This window comes from Strix aluco, chromosome 1 (genome assembly GCF_031877795.1).
Source record: "Strix aluco isolate bStrAlu1 chromosome 1, bStrAlu1.hap1, whole genome shotgun sequence".
In the NCBI taxonomy this organism is placed as follows: Eukaryota; Metazoa; Chordata; class Aves; order Strigiformes; family Strigidae; genus Strix; species Strix aluco.
This window is the reverse complement of record NC_133931.1, coordinates 169,386,928-169,408,056: the sequence shown is the minus strand read 5'-3', so window position 1 is coordinate 169,408,056 and position 21,129 is coordinate 169,386,928. Positions and strand designations below refer to the sequence as shown.

General features: G+C 51.2%; 1 protein-coding gene across 4 annotated transcripts in view; it reads right to left on the bottom strand.

Moving 5' to 3' along the window:
• The window catches only part of SCAP (SREBF chaperone), a 65,919-nt gene that overhangs the window by 2,101 nt on the left and 42,689 nt on the right, over positions 1–21,129 (bottom strand). For all 4 annotated transcript variants that reach the window (XM_074844669.1, XM_074844660.1, XM_074844652.1 and 1 more), the window contains 14 exons: positions 17,652–17,764; positions 16,663–16,757; positions 11,635–11,733; positions 10,977–11,195; positions 9,554–9,987; positions 8,663–8,857; positions 7,742–7,943; positions 6,777–6,892; positions 6,057–6,630; positions 5,112–5,197; positions 4,555–4,637; positions 3,075–3,241; positions 2,372–2,452; positions 478–684 (listed from right to left, as the gene is read on the bottom strand). In XM_074844669.1, the coding sequence (XP_074700770.1) occupies positions 478–684; positions 2,372–2,452; positions 3,075–3,241; positions 4,555–4,637; positions 5,112–5,197; positions 6,057–6,630; positions 6,777–6,892; positions 7,742–7,943; positions 8,663–8,857; positions 9,554–9,987; positions 10,977–11,195; positions 11,635–11,733; positions 16,663–16,757; positions 17,652–17,764 (2,671 nt within the window). The remainder of the gene's footprint in view (positions 1–477; positions 685–2,371; positions 2,453–3,074; positions 3,242–4,554; positions 4,638–5,111; positions 5,198–6,056; positions 6,631–6,776; positions 6,893–7,741; positions 7,944–8,662; positions 8,858–9,553; positions 9,988–10,976; positions 11,196–11,634; positions 11,734–16,662; positions 16,758–17,651; positions 17,765–21,129) is intronic.

The window sequence follows — 21,129 nt, the reverse complement described above, 5'->3', positions numbered from 1 at the left end:
GACTTAAAGGGGCTACAGGAAAGGGGGGAGGGACTCTTGATCAGGGGTGTAGGGATGGGATGAGGGGTAACGGTTTTAAACTGCAAGAGGGGAAATTTAGATTAGATCTAAGGAAGAAATTCTCCCCTGTGAGGGTGATGAGGCCCTGGCACAGGTTGCCCAGAGCAGCTGTGGCTGCCCCCTCCCTGGAAGGGTTCAAGGCCAGGTTGGACGGGGCTTTGGGCAACCTGGGCTAGTGGAAGGTGTCCCTGCCTGTGGCAGGGGGGCTGGAACTGGATTATCTTTAAGGTCCTTCCCAACCCAAACCATCCTGTGATTCTGTGATTTACAAACAAGGAAGTTTTCCAAAGCACATGGAGTTTAAGCAGAGACCCCTCCGCACTACAAGCCCAGCAGAGGTGTCTGTGGGGTTTGATGGGGTCCAAAAAAGCCCAGGAGCCCCCTTAACCTTTCCCTGGCTGCTGCCCTGCTACCAACCTGCTGGATAGAATAGAGCTTGATCCCCGAGCTGCGGTCCCAGATGCTGATCACGTCGTCCAAGCCGCTGCTGATGACGCAGGACGTCGTGCAGGTGAGGGAGGTGACGTCCCCTCGGTGGGCGTACATGTGGCTGACCTTGCTCCCCGTCAGCACATCCCAGAGGCAGATGGCACCATCCTGGCCGCCGCTCGCGAGCACCATCGTCTGCAAGGACAGGGGCAGAGCCGGGTCAGGGACCGCCCAGGACGGTGACCCTTCCATTGCACGGGGCTTTGCAGCGCCGAGGGCGAGGAGGAGGGCGAGGAGGAGGGCGAGGAGGAGGGCGAGGAGGAGGGCGAGGAGGAGGGCGAGGAGGAGGGCGAGGAGGAGGGCGAGGAGGAGGGCGAGGAGGAGGGCGAGGAGGAGGGCGAGGAGGAGGGCGAGGAGGAGGGCGAGGAGGAGGGCGAGGAGGAGGGCGAGGAGGAGGGCGAGGAGGAGGGCGAGGAGGAGGGCGAGGAGGAGGGCGAGGAGGAGGGCGAGGAGGAGGGCGAGGAGGAGGGCGAGGAGGAGGGCGAGGAGGAGGGCGAGGAGGAGGGCGAGGAGGAGGGCGAGGAGGAGGGCGAGGAGGAGGGCGAGGAGGAGGGCGAGGAGGAGGGCACAGGACCGTGGGACAAGGCTGAGCCGCCAGCTCGGTAGTTCCCTGCCATTTGGGCAGGCTGGAGGTGACAAATCCCCAAACTCACCAGGCCCCCCGCCCCTAAATTTATTGAACCCGAGCTGGAAAGCTGTGGCAGTGTGCTCCCCCCGCCCCGTACTGCCCGTAACCCTACTCCAGTGGTGAGCACCAGCGGGGATCGACCCTACGGACCCGTCAGGGATGGCGGGACAGGTAACAGCGCAACAGCCAAGGGCTAATTTCAAATTTCACCTCACCACGGCGCTGGTCAGGGTCTGACTCAAGCCATGTTTGGAAGAAACTAACTTCTGAGGTGGGTTATGTAAACAGGACTGAGTCAGTCCATCATCCGGGGCCCGCTGCGCTCTCCTGCACGGCCGCGGGCTGCGCCGGGCTCCCCCCTCGAGCGGGGCCGCCTCGCAAGGTCACTGCTCCGGGCTGAGGGATTCCTTGCTGCACCAGATTCTCGGCAAGTGATTAAGAGCGTGCTAAACTTTGAAATCCCAACTGATATGAAGGATCATCGTGCAGATATAATCCTTTAGACATTTACTATCAAACTTCGTCAAATCGCTGGTTTGTATCAATAAATGTATTGTTACTTTTCTCCTACCAGGGAGGAGCGCCACTCCACCCGGGACAAAAGCAGGCAGGCGTGGCTCTCATCCTTCAAGGGGAGCTGGGACCAAAGCCTGCCTGGGGGCTCACTGCAGGACAGGGCAGGCTCTGCTAGGCCCGGTCTAAGCCTCGCTCACCTCACCAGCCCTGGCAGCGCAGGCTGTGCATCAGCTCAGCTAAGCCCACGCTCCCTGGCTCCCCAGGAGGGCTGACATTCACTGGGCAGGGAACACTTCCCAGGCCTGTTTCAGCCCCGTGCTGCTGGCTCTGCTGTCGGAGGCTGCCTGGCTTCAGAGCTGTGTTGGGAACGGTTGGCCCAGCAGCACGAGCACAGCAGGAGCGGGGCTTTCCTGCTCCAAACAGGGCAGGGAGACAAACCGCCTCCAGAGAAAGGGACTGCGGTGCTCACAGTGAACTGGATGGGAAAACACCAGTTCGGCTTGTAAGGGAGGTGGTGAGCACACGGTTACGGTGGGCAGTGAACCCTCCGTGTCCTCAGAGAAGCACATGTCAGCTTCTCCAGGTGCAAACCAGAAGAGGCCCCCAGCTGGGTCCCTCCGGCGGAACCGGCGGCTCAGCAGGCGTGTGTAAAGGCTGTTCCTCCTGTGTGCACCTTACCTGGTCGATGTACACAGCTGTGATGGCTCCCGAGTGACCCTGCAGCGTGAACAAACAGCACGAGTCTTCCAGCCGAAACACCTGCGGGGCAGAAGAGGCAGATGTGAGTGTCCACGGGGCAGGCGTGCTGCGGCGCCGCACCTCTGGAGCTTTACAAGGGATAGAATGGCCTCAAGTTGTGCCAGGGGAGGTTTAGATCGGATATTTGGTGAAGGAATTTTTCCAAAAGGTTGTCCAGCACTGGAAAAGGCTGCCCAGGGAAGGGGTTGAGTCGCGTAGCTGCGGCACTGAGGGACACGGTTAGTGCTGACCCTGCCAGTGTTGGGTTAACGGTTGGTCTCAATGATCTTAAAGCTCCTTTCCAACCTAAATGATTCTGTGACTAAGCCAGGGGATACCCCAGACCCCACTATTTACAAGGTCAACCCAGCCCTAAGGCAAGAGGATCCCACGCTCTGCTTAGGAAGACGGCTCACAGAAGGCTCCATCCTAACTCCAGTGAGGAGCCCCCACCCAGGCAGACGAACACAACGTGGGGAGCCTCAGGATCGCACTGGATTGGGCTCCCACCCCCCACCTGAACACTCACTTCCCTTTGTCCCCCCACCACCACCCTGCCATGCATGAGACAAGCTCGTGTCCCCCAGTGTCCAGCCCCCACAGCCCTCCAGTCAGCCCAGGACTGCGGCGGGGGAAGCCTTACTCTCAGAGTGTGGTCCTGGCTCCCAGTGACCAGCCGTCCAGCCGCAGCCTTCAGCGCCGTGATGGGCTTCTGGTGGGCGCAGGACACGGTGTGTGTCAGCTGGCACACGATGACGTCGCTGCTGCTGAACACGGGGGAGGATGGGATGCTGCTTCTGCTCGGGGCTCCTGCGGCGAGACATGGAGGTAAGTCCTCAGAATCCCAGAATCATCATGGTTGGAAAAGCCCCTGAAGCTCCTCCAGCCCAACCATGAACCTCACCCTGACCGTTCCCAATTCCACCAGATCCCTCAGCGGTGGCTCAACCCGACTCTTCAACCCCTCCAGGGATGGGGACTCCCCCCCTGCCCTGGGCAGCCCATTCCAACGCCCAACAACCCCTTCTGCAAAGAAATCCTTCCTAAGAGCCAGTCTGACCCTGCCCTGGCGCAGCTTGAGGCCATTCCCTCTGGTCCTGGCGCTGGTTCCTTGGCTCAAGAGACTCATCCCCCCTCTCTGCACCCTCCTTTCGGGGGGTTGTAGAGGGCCATGAGGTCTCCCCTCAGCCTCCTCTTCTCCAGACTAAACCCCCCCAGTTCCCTCAGCCGCTCCCCATCAGACCTGGCTCCTCACTGCAGCAGACACAGCCTTACACTCCAAGATTAGTATCACCCAGGTGTGGTATCAGGGATACCCAGATGCTGAACTTGAAGGAATTAGAACCTGGTTCTTCAAGGAGCTGAACAATCAGCACACTAGCTGACACCAACAGAAGCTACAGCTGCCCAGCGCTCATGAACAACTGGAGGCGGGGGGGGGTGTCTCCAACAGGGTCCTCAGCAGCAGAACTCCCTTCTGCAGACCACTGGCCCCTACACAGTAAATCTTCTGCAGGACTGAGGTCCCTGAAGCCCCAGAGCTGGGCACAAGACTCTCTGCACTCTATGGGGAAAAGCTCTTTCCACAACCAGTCCTTTCCTGCAGAGCCTGCTCCACTTCCAGATCTACAGCTTGCAGACCCCAGGACATCCCCCCAGGAACACAACCGTTCTCCCAGAGCAAGGCCAAGGATTCTCTCCCCTCCAGGCCACTCCAGAACCAAAGGAGTCACGGCACTGCGAACCAGTTACCACCACGGACGAGCTTTGTGCGTGTCGCGGTTGTGCCGAGGCCCCGAGCTGTATCGTGGTTATGTACGGGGTGTGCAAATGAGAACAGACCTTGCTGAAGGAGAAAGTAAGAAGTGGGAGAGGAGGGCAGAGCTGGCCCTAGAACACACATCTCGCCCTCCAGATCTGCAGAAAACCAGCACTTGAGACGCTCTCCCTGCATAGGGAACTCCCAGAGTACTCCTCACCTCTCCAGAGCAGCTGGAGCAGAGCATTGTTATGAAAGCTTATGAAAAGGGTATGAGGAAGAGTCAGCTACAAGGAGGCAAGGGAAGAGGAAAAGGCTCGGAGGAGCTCAGAGCAGCGCACAGCACACTGAGGCGCCTGCTTACCTCGGAACTGCAGGTGGTTCAAGGACGTGTGTGTCTCTAGCGAAAAGAAATCTAAAGAGCCATTCAACCGGGCAGTGACGATCCTGAGGGAGAGACGCAGGCATGTGAGGAGAGGCCCTTCCCTGCTCTCGCAGCCCTGAGACCAGACCCCTTCCGAGGCAGAGCACAAACCACGCAGGCTTTTAAGGATTGCAAGGAAGAAGGCTCAGAAATTATATTAAGCTCAGACTGCAGAATAAATTGGCAAATGGCAGCGCCTCTTGAATGACAGCACCAGCGACCCAAAGGCTCCATGTTCCAGCCCTGAGTTGTTCTGGATATTCAGCTACTAGAAAGGCTGAACATCCGTGTGGAGAAGAAGTGGCTGCTGGAACAGGAGAGCTCGCTCTGCCAAGCCCAGCTTGGGAGCTGGACAGGTGGGAAGGAGATTTCCCAGCTGAGCCTCTGCCGTCGGGAGCTGTTGGACCTCTGTGGCAGGAGGGTCAGGGTTGGGGTCCTGCCTTACACCATGTGTTCTCCTCCCCTCGCAGGGGCCCACCGAGCACAAACGCAGTTACCTGTTGTTCAGGAAGACGAGCGCTGTGATGCCAGATTGACCTTCGTCGTTACTGCTACGGAGGGTCCCCTCGATAGCATCCCAGACCTGGAAGGAGAAGGGGTTAACGCCGTCATCCTGACCAGAAGACATGGAGGAGCTGGTGAGCCATGTAACCCGTGCCGTGCTCAGACGGGAGGTCTGCCCAGGGCTACACAACGTGGGGCAACAGGAGGGATGTAAGATCACACCATCCTCTCTTTTATTCTAGCATTACTGCCAATAAATGGTATTTTAATCAATGCTGCAAAACCTGCGTGCCTTTCTTGCTGGGGTCACAACGAACGCTAGCCCTGGTGCACCCTGTTTCCAGCTCTGCAGCACCCCTCTTTGCTCCCAGTCAGCCCCACATCTGCCCCATCCCAAGCATGAAGTGCTCTGGACTTTAAAGCAATATCGTGATGTGGACTGGAAACAACATTCAGCAGCAAAACTCAGTCAGTGTCTCAAGGCAGCAGCTCAGAAGAAACTATCTGCACTGAAAACCCTAGTTAAAGGACAAAGAAACAACAGAGTGGCCTGCCTGTGCCTTTGTTGGGAAGAGTGAGAGCTGCTCATGTGCAACACAGGTAGAATTGGTCAAGAATAATTAAAAATTTTATTTCAAAATGTGTTTGTTTAAAAGAAAACCCTGCATTTATTTCGAAGGAAAAATTCTGACTTAATTTCCAAAAATGAAATTAAAACCAAACTAATTCTGAAAGTTTCTTGTTGGAGATTTCAATTTCTGATTAAATTGTGCTTCAAAACCTGTATCATTCCTATAGAATTCCTGTCAATTTTGCCTCATTTCATGACTGACCGGCAACGTTACTCAACGACACGGCAATCTTTAAGCTTCCTCAGTCTGAGCACGCTGAGAGCAGCTGAGCCAGTGCCTGGGCTGGCAGCGAGCCTCGCTCCTCACCTCCAGCTTCCCGTTGCTCCGGCCAGCCACAATCAGGTTCCCTTGCAGGTCCAGGCTCCAGACAGAGCTCTCCAAGTCTCCTCCCCAGGAAGGCAGCGGTGACGATTTGTCAAATCCCGTAAACGACTCGTCCCCCAGGCTCCTCCTGCGGCCGGCGCAGCCCCCCTCCTCGGCCCCGCAGCCCAGGGAGCGGGGAGCGCCGCTCCCCGCCGCGCAGAAGCCGGCCTGCCCGTGCGGGGCCGAGAGGCCGGCGAAGTTCACGCAGTTGGAGGTGCCGTGCTCTTCGTACGCTTTCCCAACCAGGCTGCTGAAGTCGTAGCCCATCTCCTTCTGGCGACTGCCCACAGCACGGAGCCGCGTCTCTGACTCGGCCACCTTCACCCGCTCAGAGAAGTTCGTGTCGATGAGAGACGTGAGGTCCGGCTGGTCGCAGAAAAGCAGAGGCTGGGGAGGGCTGAGCATCCTTTTGAGCTGGTGACTGTTCTCAAAAGAGTCGTCCAGACCGTTCTTGCCGTCCGGACTATGATCCCAGCTTTCCTGGTAATCAAAAATGCCACTGCTGTCTCTTCGCAACCTAAAACACAGTAATAAAAGCTCAGTCCTCCCACCTGTACCATTGGAGCGGGCTGATTTCTTACGGAGGGGTTTGCACCAGCTGCCGCACAGTGACTGTGGAGGGACCTGCCCACGGCTGAGTGACCTGGGACAGACACCACGTACCTCGGTTTGGGAATAACGGTGAGGCAGTCACCAGTCTGAGCATCCCACACACGGATCTGGCCCACCAGGCAGCAGCTGACGAGCAGCATCCCGTCACTAGCCAGACACTCGATGTCCTGGGAAGGAAGAACACGCACAGCTGAGCACGTAGCACCACCAAGGCCTCTGGGCTCTGACAATCACCTTGTGTGTGGCTGAGGAACTCTATAGTTGATAAATTTTATGTCAAAACTACGTGGCTGGCTTAGCAACTTCGGGATACTGAGAGAATATGAGCATCTGGAGTCGTGGATGTGCGCTAGACTGCTGCAAATCAAACAAGACTCCATCTCTCTTCCCTTTCCCTGACAATGTATGTCCCAAAGAGACGGTAGGATCAGGAACAGAGGTGCAGCTTCCCTGGAAGACATGGCACGGTGTTTCAAACTCCATCTGACTGGATGCCCGAGTGCTTTGTTTCCTCTCAAAATGGGAGGAAACACCTTTCTCCTCAAGAAAAATGAGCGAACCGAGCAGCAGCACACTTGTGTGCAAACCCATGGATGCTTTTAGCACTAGAAACAACACTTAACAGCTCAAAACTATGCACTAACTTTTGGGAAGCAGGAAAAAAGGATCCTGTAGGCATTGATTATCAGGAACCTAGAGCTACCCCAGCAAAGAAGGATGGATCAGCCCAGCCAATAAAAGCCAACAGTTAGTTACACAGAGAAGGTATCATCAGCGATTTAATAACAGGAAGAAATGGAAAAGTGCTGCAGGAAACTTCATGCTACAGTATCTAACTCACTCTCTCTCTAGCATTCGCCCCAGCTGTTAGCCTCCATGGCTGCATTACACTAAGGCTGCACAGCTGGTCTGTCCTCCGTGAGGGCTGTTATTTAAATAAAACAAAGAAAACAGAAGATGTGTGGCACAAGTCAGTAAAACGCTTTTCTTGTAAGGACTGCAGCTGTCTGACCTACCATGAGGTGACCCCGGAGAACCAAGGGGACGATCTCAGTCTCAGGTGGGGAGTAGCCATAATCGTCACAGGGCAGGTCCCCCCTCTTCCTCCTGCTGTGCGAGAGCCCGTTCTGCCCATAGTTTTTGGGGCAGAACACCCTGTAGAGGCAGAAGAGCAGGAGGACCAGGATAATGCCCGAGGCCAGACCCAGAGCAGCGACCCTGGTGGGAGAGACAAAGACAAAGAGAAGGTGAGATAAAGATCCAATTACTAGTCCACAGATTGAGTTTGAAACGTACTGTGCAAGTATTGTACATGTTGCTGGTCTAAATTTTTCAGCTGAGAAAAATTTTCAATAAGCTATAGTGGTGTCTGGAAAATTAAAAGGCTTTTTTAAATGGGAAATGTCAATTTCAACAAGATTTTCAGACTTTTCAGTAAGAAAAGTACATGGCAATTCTGACAGTGAGAAAAACACTAAATGGGGTTTGGGATAGTATCAAGTGTGTTCAACACAGCCAAAGGAGAACTGCAGATTCAGACGGCAAGCTGTGCACCCCTCCTCTCAGTAGGAAAGGAAGGTCCTTGCTCGCGTGAGAGTTTGATCAAACACCCAATAAAGCATTACTGGATCACGACATTTATTCCCAAAGACCAACTCCTATCCCTGTTACCTGGCGACAAACCCTGTAATGCATCACGTGTGCTAACTACCTGGGATGCACACATCATCTCCTGCTGAGGAAAACTGTGCCAGGAGAGATTAATTTAATGCTGCACTAGCTAAGCTGGAGCGTCCCAAGCATTACAGGATTTTGCACGGAAGCTTTACACATGTTTTTTGGTCAAACACCCAGGAGAAGAGCCAGACAGGCAAAGAGCAACCCGTGTCACCAAGGGGGTTAAGGCATGGTCAGAAGGCTGTATCGAGGACTTTTACTTGTAAAGAGTGACATCCTGGTGCCCTTGCAGCTTGGATGAGGCTTGGTCAGGCTGAGCTTCAGCACCCAGCTTCCCGCTGCTCGGAGATAAGAAGGGGTGGTAGCGGTTGGCCTCCTGGGGATGCCGCACTTCTAAGGCCTCTTGTGGGTTCAGGTACAGCGTGACAGGGATTGCTGGAAGGATGCTGATGTATCTGAAGGAGTGGAAAAATCGGAATAGCTTAGGAACAACAAACACAAAAAGACACAAAAATCTTAACAGGTAATCTAGCTCATCTTCTCACTACCCGCCAAGGTGGGTCTCCGTATGTACTTTCAGTCCAGTAGTTTTAGGTATTCTAAAGACCTCCTTTGAAATACTTTTCTCTAAAGGTATTTCCCAGGTCTTAACCCTTAACTTTGTGGGAGAGGGGAAGAGCCAACAGTGGAATGAACTACTGATGAGATCAAATGGATCACACACATTCAAGTAATTAAATGATCTGGTCCAGTTTCCTGCAGGCTAGATGATCTCACCGAGAAGTTTCTTCAGCTCAGATGTCTCTATTCCTCACACGTACCATCCCCATCACTTACAGATGATCATATATTGTTTTACAAAATTCTAAACGTCACCTCCAGAGTAAAGTAAGGCAACAAGCAAGTAATACACCCAAGAGCACAGACAGAAACACAACCCTTATTCTGATACAGGCAGCCCTGGAGAGTCTGGTACCTCCGCACCACACAGGAGGGCCTGTTTAATAGTCTCCTCCTGAAGACACATTTGGAGTAAGCCACTGAAATGCAAATTATCTACCTCAGAAGGATGAAGGACAGAAGAAAGAAAAATACTTGGGGGCAACTCCACAACTCAAAGTGCCCGTGGCACTCGATGCCAGTCTACTTGCCTTTTGGCCAGAGTGATATTGTAGTAGCTGAAGAGGGATGGCCAGTGTCTGAAGGAAAGCTTCCTCCAAATCTCCTCATCCTCTGGTCCCCAGGTAACCTCTGCTTCAGTTCCAAGCTCTGTCTGTCCATTGCCTTTGCCCTCTGGTCCTTGGGCCCAGGTGTGCTGGTTTGTCTCCAGCCTGCTCAGGGATTCCAGCCCTGACTTCTGCTCACGCTGCTGCGTCTGGTTTTCTGACAGCTGGATAGGGTCCGATGGGAAGACTGAGAGATCAATCTTGGGGTCCCCAGCAGGTAGGACCCCTCCAGGAACAGGCATAGGAGGCAGACCTGCTTCACCCAAAGGACTCTGTTCGGTGACCTGTGATGTGAGGTAGGTGCGGAGACCAGCAGGATCCGTGTAAACCAGGATTCCAATCCAGATCACCGTCCCAGCCTACACACGGTGAGCAAAGAGACAAGCCCGGTCAGTACAGGGCCTTCACACTCTTCCTCCAACGCCTCGTCAGCTGCCTGAGCTGACCAACAACATCCCAACCACGGGTACACCCTGCACTCAGTTACACTCTTACCCCCTGCAGACACTTCTCCTCTAAGAGGATCAGGAGAGGTTGCACAGCACGCACAAAAGCTGAACACTACTTTTCTGTGAGCCATCCAGCTCACCCTGATGGCAAGAACCCCACTTCTTCCACAGAAATGCACAGCAGGAAAGAGACTCCTTGCTGGCAGCTAGGACCAGCACGCCTGCCACCCTCAAACAGGGCCGGAAAGGCTTAATTCAGGGTGCTGGTTCATGAACTCTGCAAGACCTACCGCAGCAGCCACAGTTCACAGGCTGATGTATTAATTTAACTTCAACTGCCATCAGTGTTAGTTGGCAGTAACAGACTGGGCTGTGGTTTGTAGAGCTGAGGAACACACACATTCCTCTGCTTCCATTATGGACATCCAGAATGGAGATGGGGGGGACAAGCAGGGGTAGTGACTGGTGCAACCACTGCAGTTACACCTGCAAAAGGAAAAGCCTTAGTCTTTCATGTAGCAAAGTATCTCCATGTCTTTCATCCACATTATCTGCAGGAACAAAACATAATTTCCGCTTTGTAAAAATCTTTTCTCTCATAGTCCTTGTAAATCTGCTTATATAAAAGCAGATTTTTGTCTCAAAGCAAGTATCAGAAAATTACCCGCTACCACCCAAACATCAGGCAAACAGCAGAGCCCTGGAGCTAACGCACGCAGAGCGATGTTCTTGGGGAAGTACTTCTTGAATGGTATTTACCATCCAGCAGCATAAGTCTTGCAGGGGAACAAGGACGTGTGAAAATGCTGGGCTTTTCATCCCGCCCCGTGAAAGCCTTTTTGGGTTGGGTTAGCGTCCAGCAGGAAGGGGCAGAGGATAACCGACACCACATGGCATACCATGATGAGTCTCTGGGCCAGCCGGGTCCTGGCGAAGAAGTAAATCACCCGCAGTCTCTTTGGCAGGCGCAGATTCCTGAAAGACGAGGGCTGCAGGGTGATGGTGTGGGGGGTGGCAGGGCGCATAGCTGGCTGGCGTTCGTAGCGCTGAGAGCGGCTGACAGGCTTCGCTGGGGGCATGCAGGCTTCTGCTGGCAACCTTTTGTTCAGATCAGCGAGCTGCCAAGAGAAAAGCAAGCGTGAGAGAGCCATGGTGATGAGGTCCCTCGAGAGAAATGTGTGCAGAGACAGCTATCTTTGATACATGCCCACATCTGAGTTCCCACCTTCACCCTCGAGTCAATCTGTCCCAGCTTCTCTCCAGCACACACTCTCTTTTTTTTGTCCAGCCACAGTCATCTGTTTGTGACCGTGTCTCCTTCCAGCCCATTTACTCCAAATCTGCATGTTTATATACCTGAGGGTGTCCTGCTCCCTCAGGTGTCCTGTCCCCAATCCCTGCATATGTGTAACCAAGCAAGTACTGCCCTGCCACTTTTACAGCTCGGTCTTTTCTGTTTAGAGAGTGAAAATCACAGACTGTGCTTCCTTTAATTCTTTCACAACAGCAGAGAAAGAAAACCCAAGGCAAAACCCCGTGTTCTTGGCCCTTCCTTACCTCCATACGGCGAATGTCAATGGACAGCACGGTAGTGAAGAAAAACATCTGCAGGAAGAAGTCAGACACCAGGCCGACCACAGCAAAGAGGCAGAACTCCTGCAGACAGGACACACTGATTAGCAACAGCAGCTGCGAGACAACGGTAAATATTTCAACTTCAGAAAAAGGGAAACTCGACAAAATCTTGCCCAAGGTGAGGGCCTGAGCCTGTTTTACTGACAAATCCTATTATCGATATTTTGTAACAGTTGAGAGTTTAGTGCTAGAAAAGTCTGTGTGAGAATTCAAGAGTCTATCTATTCAGGTTCACATTCTTCATTCTTCTTAGCCATAAACCATCAAAGCACCATAGGAAAAACCATCAGAGGATGTTTTCCCAGTTCACAAAGCCGTGGCAGGACTGCAGCCAGAGCTCTCAGCCTATGCGTTCAAACCACAAGGCCAAACAGCCTCCAACGGCAACACTTCACTTTACCAATAAACCTCAGCTCTGGTTTACAATTCCTCCAGGAACACAGGTTGCTCAGGAACTGGATCAACCACTCTCCAACCAAAGACAGGCCGCTGAAGCCACTGTACATCTGTGCACTTGTCTGTAGCCATTCTCCAGAGCCCCAGCTAAACCATTTCTGCTTAAATCACACTTTTGGCTACTGTACGTTTGATGGGCAAATTTCCTTCCTCTGTCCCTGGAAGAAAAGTCCTGTACCCCCTCTCAGAGGTCTCTAAACACCCTAAACACCAAGCATATGGGAAACAACACTTGCAAGAACCGTCCTGTAATGCTCCACTTTCCCCAGCAGGTGCCACTGCAGAAATAAGGATTAAAAGATTCTGCCCAGCAGCAGAAACGCAGTCAGCTCCCGGATTATCCCTATAAAACAAATGCACACTCTTACCCTAATCCCCATTAGGGCTAAGTGCCATCCCCTCTCCCCCACGACATTCAAAACTTCACAGCAACACAGAATTAAAATATTTTTGAGAGGTGTCTTGTTTCCCTTGAAGGTACAAATTTCTGTCAGGACCTGTCAGGACCCAAAAGGGATCTAGTAAACATGGAGAGATCAAGAAAGCTGAACGTCAGCAAGAGTAAAAACCTTAGGCAAAACAACAGATGAAAGACTCTGGCCCTCACTTGTGGAACAGAGCTGGCAAACACCCAGTGCCATTCACTGCCCGCCTGCTAGCGTGGTGGCGTGCTCACTACCTGCACACCAAGCCAGGACACATCCACCTACGGGGAAGAAGAGAGACCGTAGAGATTCATTTCTTTTGTCCCCCTCCTTCCCCTGTCTGCCCCAGTTTCTTGCATAAGGCTAGAGGCCAATATCAGCACGGTGAAATGAAAAAGAGATAGCATGAAAGGCTATCCAAAACCTCGAAACAAACCTTGAAGTCTCCCCATCCTGTCCGATCTGTTCTCGAAACATAAACAATCAACTCGTTATTTAAAAATCAGTGTGGTATGAAGCAAGATAACCCACTAGGTCAGCTGTCCCTCCCCAGACCTCCCAGAGACAGCAGCACAAGGAAGCACGTTCTGATCAGGTTTAGCCCCTTCCCCAACATCTGACAGGAGGTTTTGGGAGCAGGATGAAAACACAACACAGGTTCCTCTCAAGGAGAAAACCAGAAGGAAAGCAACGTCCATCTGGATCGCACCCAGACCTTGGCAAACACAGGCTCCACAAACGGCAGGCTCTGCATAGAGAGCTATTAATTCTGTTAATACTTCCACTTACTCCCCTTAGGATTAGAGACATCTGAAGCTGCTAGTTCTGGAAATCTAAAATCTTCTTATACTTGGATACTGCACACCCTATGGCAAGACCCAAAGCGATTTCCCCAGGGTGCAGGATTGGGCTATCGGTGTGTGAACTTCAGTACAAGGTAGCGGATAAGAGATGAAAAGCAGAGGACGAGCGCTCGGCACATCCCCCTGCAGCATCCCAGGACATCAACAGTGACACTGTGCCAGGAGAACAGGGGTCTCTACCCACCTGCAATGCAGGGCAATAGGATTTCATTGCTGCTCACAATCATTTAAAGTGGATGGGCAGTTCTCATCTGAAGCCAAACCCTATTTTAGGACAAGGAGAGCCACAGAAAACACAGAAAATTCTCTTCTGCTAAATGAGTTGCGCTGCCAAGGAGTAACTGAGCCAAAGGACAAGACCCATTACAGCCCTCGGGGCAGGTGAGAGCCTTCAGGAGAGAAATGCCTCCCTCTTCTGTTTTTCCCTAAACCAGACAGCACCGGAACGACCCCAGCACTGCGCTGCTCCCTCTGGCAGCCGAGAGCAAAGGTCCCTGCCAGATTTACACAGCCTGGCTTCTCTTTCTGCCAGATTCCTTGGACTCTGCAATGCGAGGACAGCACGTTATCTGTGCAGTGTCCTTCACTCTCAGGGATGAAGATAAAGGGCACACGCCAGCCTCCAGCAGAGCAGCCGTCAGTCTTTAACAGACAGCGAGATTCTTCCTCTGGAGAAAACGAGCATCCAAGGAAAGACAGGATCACACAGAGAGCAGAGTGGATGCCATCACACCGAAACGCTGTAATAACCAGGAGTACTTTAACAGAGATGATATGGGGGTGTGGGCATGGTGTCTTTTCCCCCTGGCTCTACTGACACTGTTCTATGGCTCTGCCCCGTCCCTTTTAGCACAACCCTTTATCTCCTGTAATCGGCGCACCCTGCAAGCTCCTCTATAGCAAAGTGCAACAAGAAAGTGAACTGTCCCAGCAGTGTCCACACGACAGGGCTGCTGGCACGACGCTCACCTCACAGACTTCACTTTCTGAGGTCAAGCAGCGCAGCAATGAATATGGCTAATATACCATATGAATGAGCCCAATTTAGACCCGAAGAATGGATCGTGCCAGTGTTTGAGCTGAGCACATCTCTGCAATCAGCTTCAAATGAAAAAAATTAGGCCACAATAGGTGGCTGGCCTAGCCTGGGGAATTCTACTGTAGCTCCTCTCTTGCTGTCCTCTTGGATACTGCGAGAGCAGCTCAGGAACTGCGAAGTTCAGCCTGCAAAGCTCCAGCCCAACCTGAATGTTTAATCTTCTTAAATTATAATACGCTTTAATCTGCAGTTTCTACTGGTGAGTCCCTGATGTTAAAGCAAGGATATACACAACCCACCCCTCTTCACACAGGTCATGCATGACCAGCGAGGGCCCAGAGCAGCCTCACGTAGATGCCGGGGTGCTCCTGCCTTTGCTTGCTGACTGCGCCCGCTAGAAATTCCCAGAGACAACAAGCTGACACCTCCCTGAAGTCTGGGTGCTACGGAATTGGTGATGAGGATTTCTCTAGGCAGTACTTCTGTTCATGTAGCTCACCAGCAACAAGCCCTGCTTGGTCAAGGATCAGAAATCAAATGGTGTCAGATTCCTGATACAACTCAGCAAGCAGAGTCCTGCAAAGGGGACTGTGCAGCAGAGACAGTAACGCACTGCGAGGCAGAAGACCTTGGTGCTATTTTCAGTGCAATACAGACCCAGCGACACGACCCCTGACAAATCATTCTGCCTTGAGCGTTCAGTTTACCCACTCATGAAACTGAGACAGTGACATCTGTGGTTGTAAAAACCTGCAGATTTGTCAATCTGGTGAAAGGGCCCCAAACAGACGGTTCACTCTAATTCTGAAAGCAAATATTCTGCAGTAGGGTTTTGTTTTTTCCTTCCATCCATTTATAAGTTCACAAAAAGGCACTTCAAGGTTGGAGTAAAGACATCCCCACAGCAAAGACACTGGGCAGTGTTAAGTTCTGTGACGGGAAGTTTGTTTCCACAAACACAAGGAGCATGGACGGACAGTCAGGAGGGAAACGAGCCCCTGCTCCGGCTCCTCCCAGGGCTGCCACAGCAAAGGGATCAGCCCCGTGGTGGGGGGTGACAGCCATCACGATGGGTCAGTGAGAGGCTCTCCAAACCCACGTGTCCTGTACAACCCCCTGCGTCCGTGGTGCCGGCAACTGGAGCGAGGGTCTAAGTACCAGCAACTGGAACAGGGCCCACGGGGCACAGGAGCCCATGTGTCTGGGTCACCAGCAACTGGAGCGCGTCAGAGTGTCCCTGTCAGTGTGTGATCACTAGTGACTACTGAGCCAGGCAGCTGGTGAGCAGGGTGATGGCTTGGGAGCCAGGTTTGTGGGTGTCCCTGAGCCAGAGAGTTGGAGGAGCTGGGTACCAGATGGACCAGGGGCTCCAGGCCAACTGCCAGAGGGACTGGGGGAGGCTGGGAGGCGACTGAGAGACCTACGTGTGCGTGTGGCGGGGGGTGTGTGTGTGGGTGTGTAAGGGCGCCTGGGGAGAGCAAAGATCCAGGGCCAACTACTGGATGAACTGAATCACAGAATCATGGGATCACAGACTGGTTTGGGTTGGGACGGACCTTAAGGATCATCCAGCTCCAACCCCCCTGCCCCGGGCAGGGACACCTTCCACTAGCCCAGGTTGCCCAAAGCCCCGTCCAACCTGGCCTTGAACCCTTCCAGGGAGGGGGCAGCCACAGCTGCTCTGGGCAACCTGTGCCAGGGCCTCACCACCCTCACAGGGAAGAATTTCTTCCTTACATCTAATCTAAATCTCCCCTCTGTCAGTTTAAAACTGTTACCCCTCATCCTATCCCTACACCCCCTGATCAAGAGTCCCTCCCTCCTTTCCTGTAGCCCCTTTAAGTCCTGGGAGGCCGCTCTAAGGTCTCCCCGGAGCCTTCTCTTCTCCAGCCTGAACCCCCCCAACTCTCTCAGCCTGTCCTCACAGGGGAGGTGCTCCAGCCCCCCATCATCCTTGTGGCCTCTGGACCCACTCTGGGGACCCAGAAGCGGCTGCTGGCCAGAAGGCTAGCTCCTGGAAGGATCCACATTGTATAGATGTGCACGTTTCCCACTAACAGACTTTTAATCCCACCAGCCAGAGAGGGGAGCAGAACACTGCACACTGCATTTCTGCAGTGCCTACAAGTCTCTGTCCTGCAAACTCCAACCGATCAGCCATGCTCACCTGGATGGCTGGGACAAGGGTGAAATACCCGATCAAGATGATCCCAAGCTCTGTCGCCATATTCTTCATAATCGACCAGCTCTCATTGCTCAAGCCTGGAGAAAGAACATGCAAAGACAGGTAAAAGGAGACTGTTCACTAGTGAACAGATGTGAGCACAGCAAAAAGGAACTAAATTTCTCTTCTTTAAAATTGTCTACAGACAACAGGCAAAAAAGGCACTTTCAGACTAAAATTCATCTGACCTATTTTGAGTATCTAAGAACTGGACTGTAGAGTCCCAATGTCTTTATTAGCAGGATTATCATTAACTACAAAGGGAGCTCAGGACGACTCTCTCAGCTCACAAAACCGTCCTGATTTAAGCAGTTGTAGGGTACTGCACTGGGCAATACAGGGATCCAGAAGTGTAAAGGACCACTGAGTTTTTGAGTCCTGTTTTCGATCTAGGATACAAACCACTTGTATTTTTAAAACTATGTAGATTTTTTCTAGACATCACTCTAGAATCTCTCTTCCCTTGATGTTTAGAAACACCTTTTAAGTTTGCAAACTCCACTTATCCATGGTTTGGGCACACTCAAATCCTTATGCAGGTACAGAGTGTATCGATAATAGAGAAGATAATTTTGTCACAGACTCAGCAGAACTTCATATGACCTGTGGACTGTGCTTACGATATCCATGACATGAGAGGTCAAGGTGCTAACTATCTATACCAGGAGATACAGCTCTCCCTTACTAACAGTTTTTTAAACTTGTTTAGCTTCAGTCAACAATCTTAAAAAGCAGTGCCTACAATTACAGGGTTATACTGGTTCTTGGAATCAACAAAAACAGTACAAAAAGACTAAGAGAATACAACTCACATTCAACACACACGGTCCTTGTTTCCTTCACAGACCAGAATTAAGATCATTCCCCATCTCCCAGTCCTTGGGTTACCCTAATTTTCTCTCTCTGAACAGCTTTGCAGAGAGGCTGCATACCTTGGGCAATGCGTAGCTTCACTTCCAGGTCAACAGGTGTAGAGACAACTGACTTGGTGAGAACCAACACATTCTCTAGGCCAATCACTACAACCAAGTATGGAAATATCTCTCTAGAGGAAAGAAAACCAGAACTGAGAATGAGATCCTTGGTGGAAAAAAAAGGGAAGGAAGTTAAGCAGCAAACACACATCCTAGACTCAAGGCGAGGAAACACTACCCAGTGCTCTTAGCCAAATCCCTTCTCATACAATATTATTCTGTGATGAGGTAAGGGTTCTATATTTCATCTGCTTTGGACAGATATTAACATTTTTGCAAAGCTGTACAATTTTCTGGAAAATAGCCATTGCAGACTACCACTAAATCAGTCTTAACGCTTCCCACGGTTGGGACAGTGTCCCTCGGAGAGTCTCTCCAGCATTTAGTACAAAGAGGTGCAAATCAAAAAGATGGACTTCGAACACCACTGCAATAGACTCAGTAATAATTAGTCAGCAAGACAGCATTACAACAAGAGGGTAGGGAGCATGTCCCACCATCAGCAGTGAAAATCTTGATTAATCACAGCTAAGCATTAAAGAAAACTTTGAAAGAAAACCTCTCAAGTGAAGAGCACAGGCAGTGCCTGGCTCAGATACCCAGTGGGCAAAAGCTCCCAGACCTTGCGGCTGCTGTAAGCAGTCTCGGGCAGCGAAGGGGACACACGAAGGGACTTCTCTGCTGAACGTGCATGCAGCTCTGTTCTCCAGCACACCAGGTAGGTCAGAAGACTGAGAACACCACGAAATGTGCTTTGTACAGAAGTGTACTAAATCCTGCCAGCGATAGTTTCTACCCAAGAGTCACGAAAACACACTGAAGTGGATTTCCCCTTCAGAATATATGCACGCAGAAAAGTAAGACTACCCACGGTCAGCACCATGACTTCATCCAACTCCACTTTCCACCCCTACGTTTTTTTTCTCTTTTGAACCATTTGCAGTCCAGATCACATAGAAGGAGCTGTTCTGTGCCAGAATGTGGCAGATAGCAAATCTCTTCATTTCCCTCCAGCTAAACTTAAGCAAAAATACTAAAGTTTTCATTGTGGAGGGTAATGGATTTGTGCTGTGCTGGTATGTGCGGAGCCAACAAGGAGAACGTGCGTGTGCACGCACACACACGTCCCTTGGAACATCACTAACAGCCAAGACACGTAATCAACAGGGTTTCTGTCAGTACCTGCCATAACCCCCAAGGACCCCCTTCCCAAATGCTGTTTTCAATAGCCTACAGCCATCTGACACGAGCTTCAATTGCATTTGCACACATCTGTCAGCAGCCTGTGCCTTACAAGCTCAGCTGGGGAAAAACACCTGTCTGGAACCACTGCTAACTCAGCAGCTTCATTCCAATTGATTCATTGAACGAACTGCAAGCTGAAACAGCAAGAGCTCCATTGAAAGCAAGACTACAAAAAGCCAAAAACCAAACTCCACGCACCCTTAAAAAAAATACAAATATATATAAGCTTCTTGTGGGCAACTTCCTCTTAATGTCAAAGAATCCAAAATCTGGCAAGTACAACTCGGTCCTGCCTTTTAGACTGGCTCTTAGGAAGGATTTCTTTGCAGAAGGGGTTGTTGGGCGTTGGAATGGGCTGCCCAGGGCAGGGGGGGAGTCCCCATCCCTGGAGGGGTTGAAGAGTCGGGTTGACCCAGCGCTGAGGGATCTGGTGGAGTTGGGAATGGTCAGGGTGAGGTTCATGGTGGGGCTGGAGGAGCCTCAAGGGCTTTTCCAACCCGGATGATTCTGTGATTATCTAAAGCAGGTTCATAACCTGTGTCACTCCTCCTAAGATGGGAGACAGATGCAAGAAAAGCTGTAATCCTTAGGGATGGAAATCTCTAAATAAAGAGAATGCAACGAACATGAGGAACAGTTCTGGTGCCCAGCACAGCACCATCCTGCAGAGCATGCTATCTGCAGGGGTATGCTCCTGCAGAGTCCTTGCAGAGTCCTGTCCGTATGCACAGTCCTGCAAGACAGGCAGGGGGTCTAGTGCCATATCCAGAGAAGCTGCAGTAAGCCTTCAGAAGGCAGTGCAAATTTGGAAAAGAAAACTCATAATTCTCTCATCAACTATGTCCTACTTAAGCCACAGCTTCTACTGCAGAAGATAATTAACTAACAGACCCAGGTTATGAGTATCAATAGTCCTTGAAGAGTCAGCAGTTTCCACGTTAAATGACCAGCAGTTTCAAAGCAACGAGGCATTAGCTTTTCTCGAAGAGTAATGTGACTCTGTGCAGGACAAACACAAGCTGCTCATGCCCTGTAACTCCAAAACCTAAGTTCATTTGTTCCCACTCAGGGTGAGGCAGATGGCAAGAGATCCTCGTTGTATTTTCTGCCACAAAGTGCCAAGCACTGAGAAACAGCTTACAAGAGGAAGAGGAAGGGGAGATGCCGTATCACGTCCATCTACGGAAACATTTACACTTCACTTACCACTTTGATGACAGAAGGTGCTACATCACAGCATGATCCAGCACCCCAGAGAGTCAACAGAAACACTACTGTTAACTCATAAAGAAAACAGATCTTCTCTGACTCCATATATACTTGTGAACAGAGACAACCTCTGGCTTATCTAAAATGTTTGAAAGATTTAAGAATTTATTATCACATCAGCCTCTCCTATCTAAAATGCAAATGTTCACATTTGAGCTAGTTTAGGCCTTTTTTTATAGGCAACAAGGAGTAGTAGTTCATCATTTCAGACTGTGATTCCTCTAACCTCGCTGAGATGCCAACCTGTGGGCTGGTGGCTTGTGCTCTGGACTCACCTAGAGACTCTCCCAGTCCACCAGCACACTGGAATCCCACTTCCAGTGAACTCCAGGCGTTCTCCTCACCTTCACTGTTTATCCTTTCTTTAAATCCTGCATAGATCATGTCACCTATTTCCACTTAGTTTTCTTTTCTGGAAAATAAGATTAATGCCTACCTCACCTATAATCGTTTTACTTCATTATAAAAGTTGATTGATAATTATTAAGGTCCAGTTTATATATCATATCTGTAGCAAGCAAACACTGATCTCTAAGCAACAAGCTTTATTTTAATACCTTACAAAAACCAGCGAGGGAAAAAGGCTTATCATAAATACAGATACCATTAAAAACAAACACACCCACACCTGGAAGGCTCCGCTGTAAACAAAACGGATAAAAAAGCCAGAGCAAAGTTTAAGGAGACTCCGCACCTTAAGCTGGCCAAATCCTAGCACGTTGCCACTGGTATATGACACACCAAGAACACTCTGTCCCCAGACAGACTAGAGGGAAAGTGCTCTGGCAGACACTGGGGAAACAGGAAAAGGTCACTCACAAAAGTAAAAAAAAAAACCTCAGTGTCATCAGACCCCAACACCACAGAATCCAAGGTTCTTCCATCTAATTAGACATAATTTACACAGTATTGCAAGAATTAA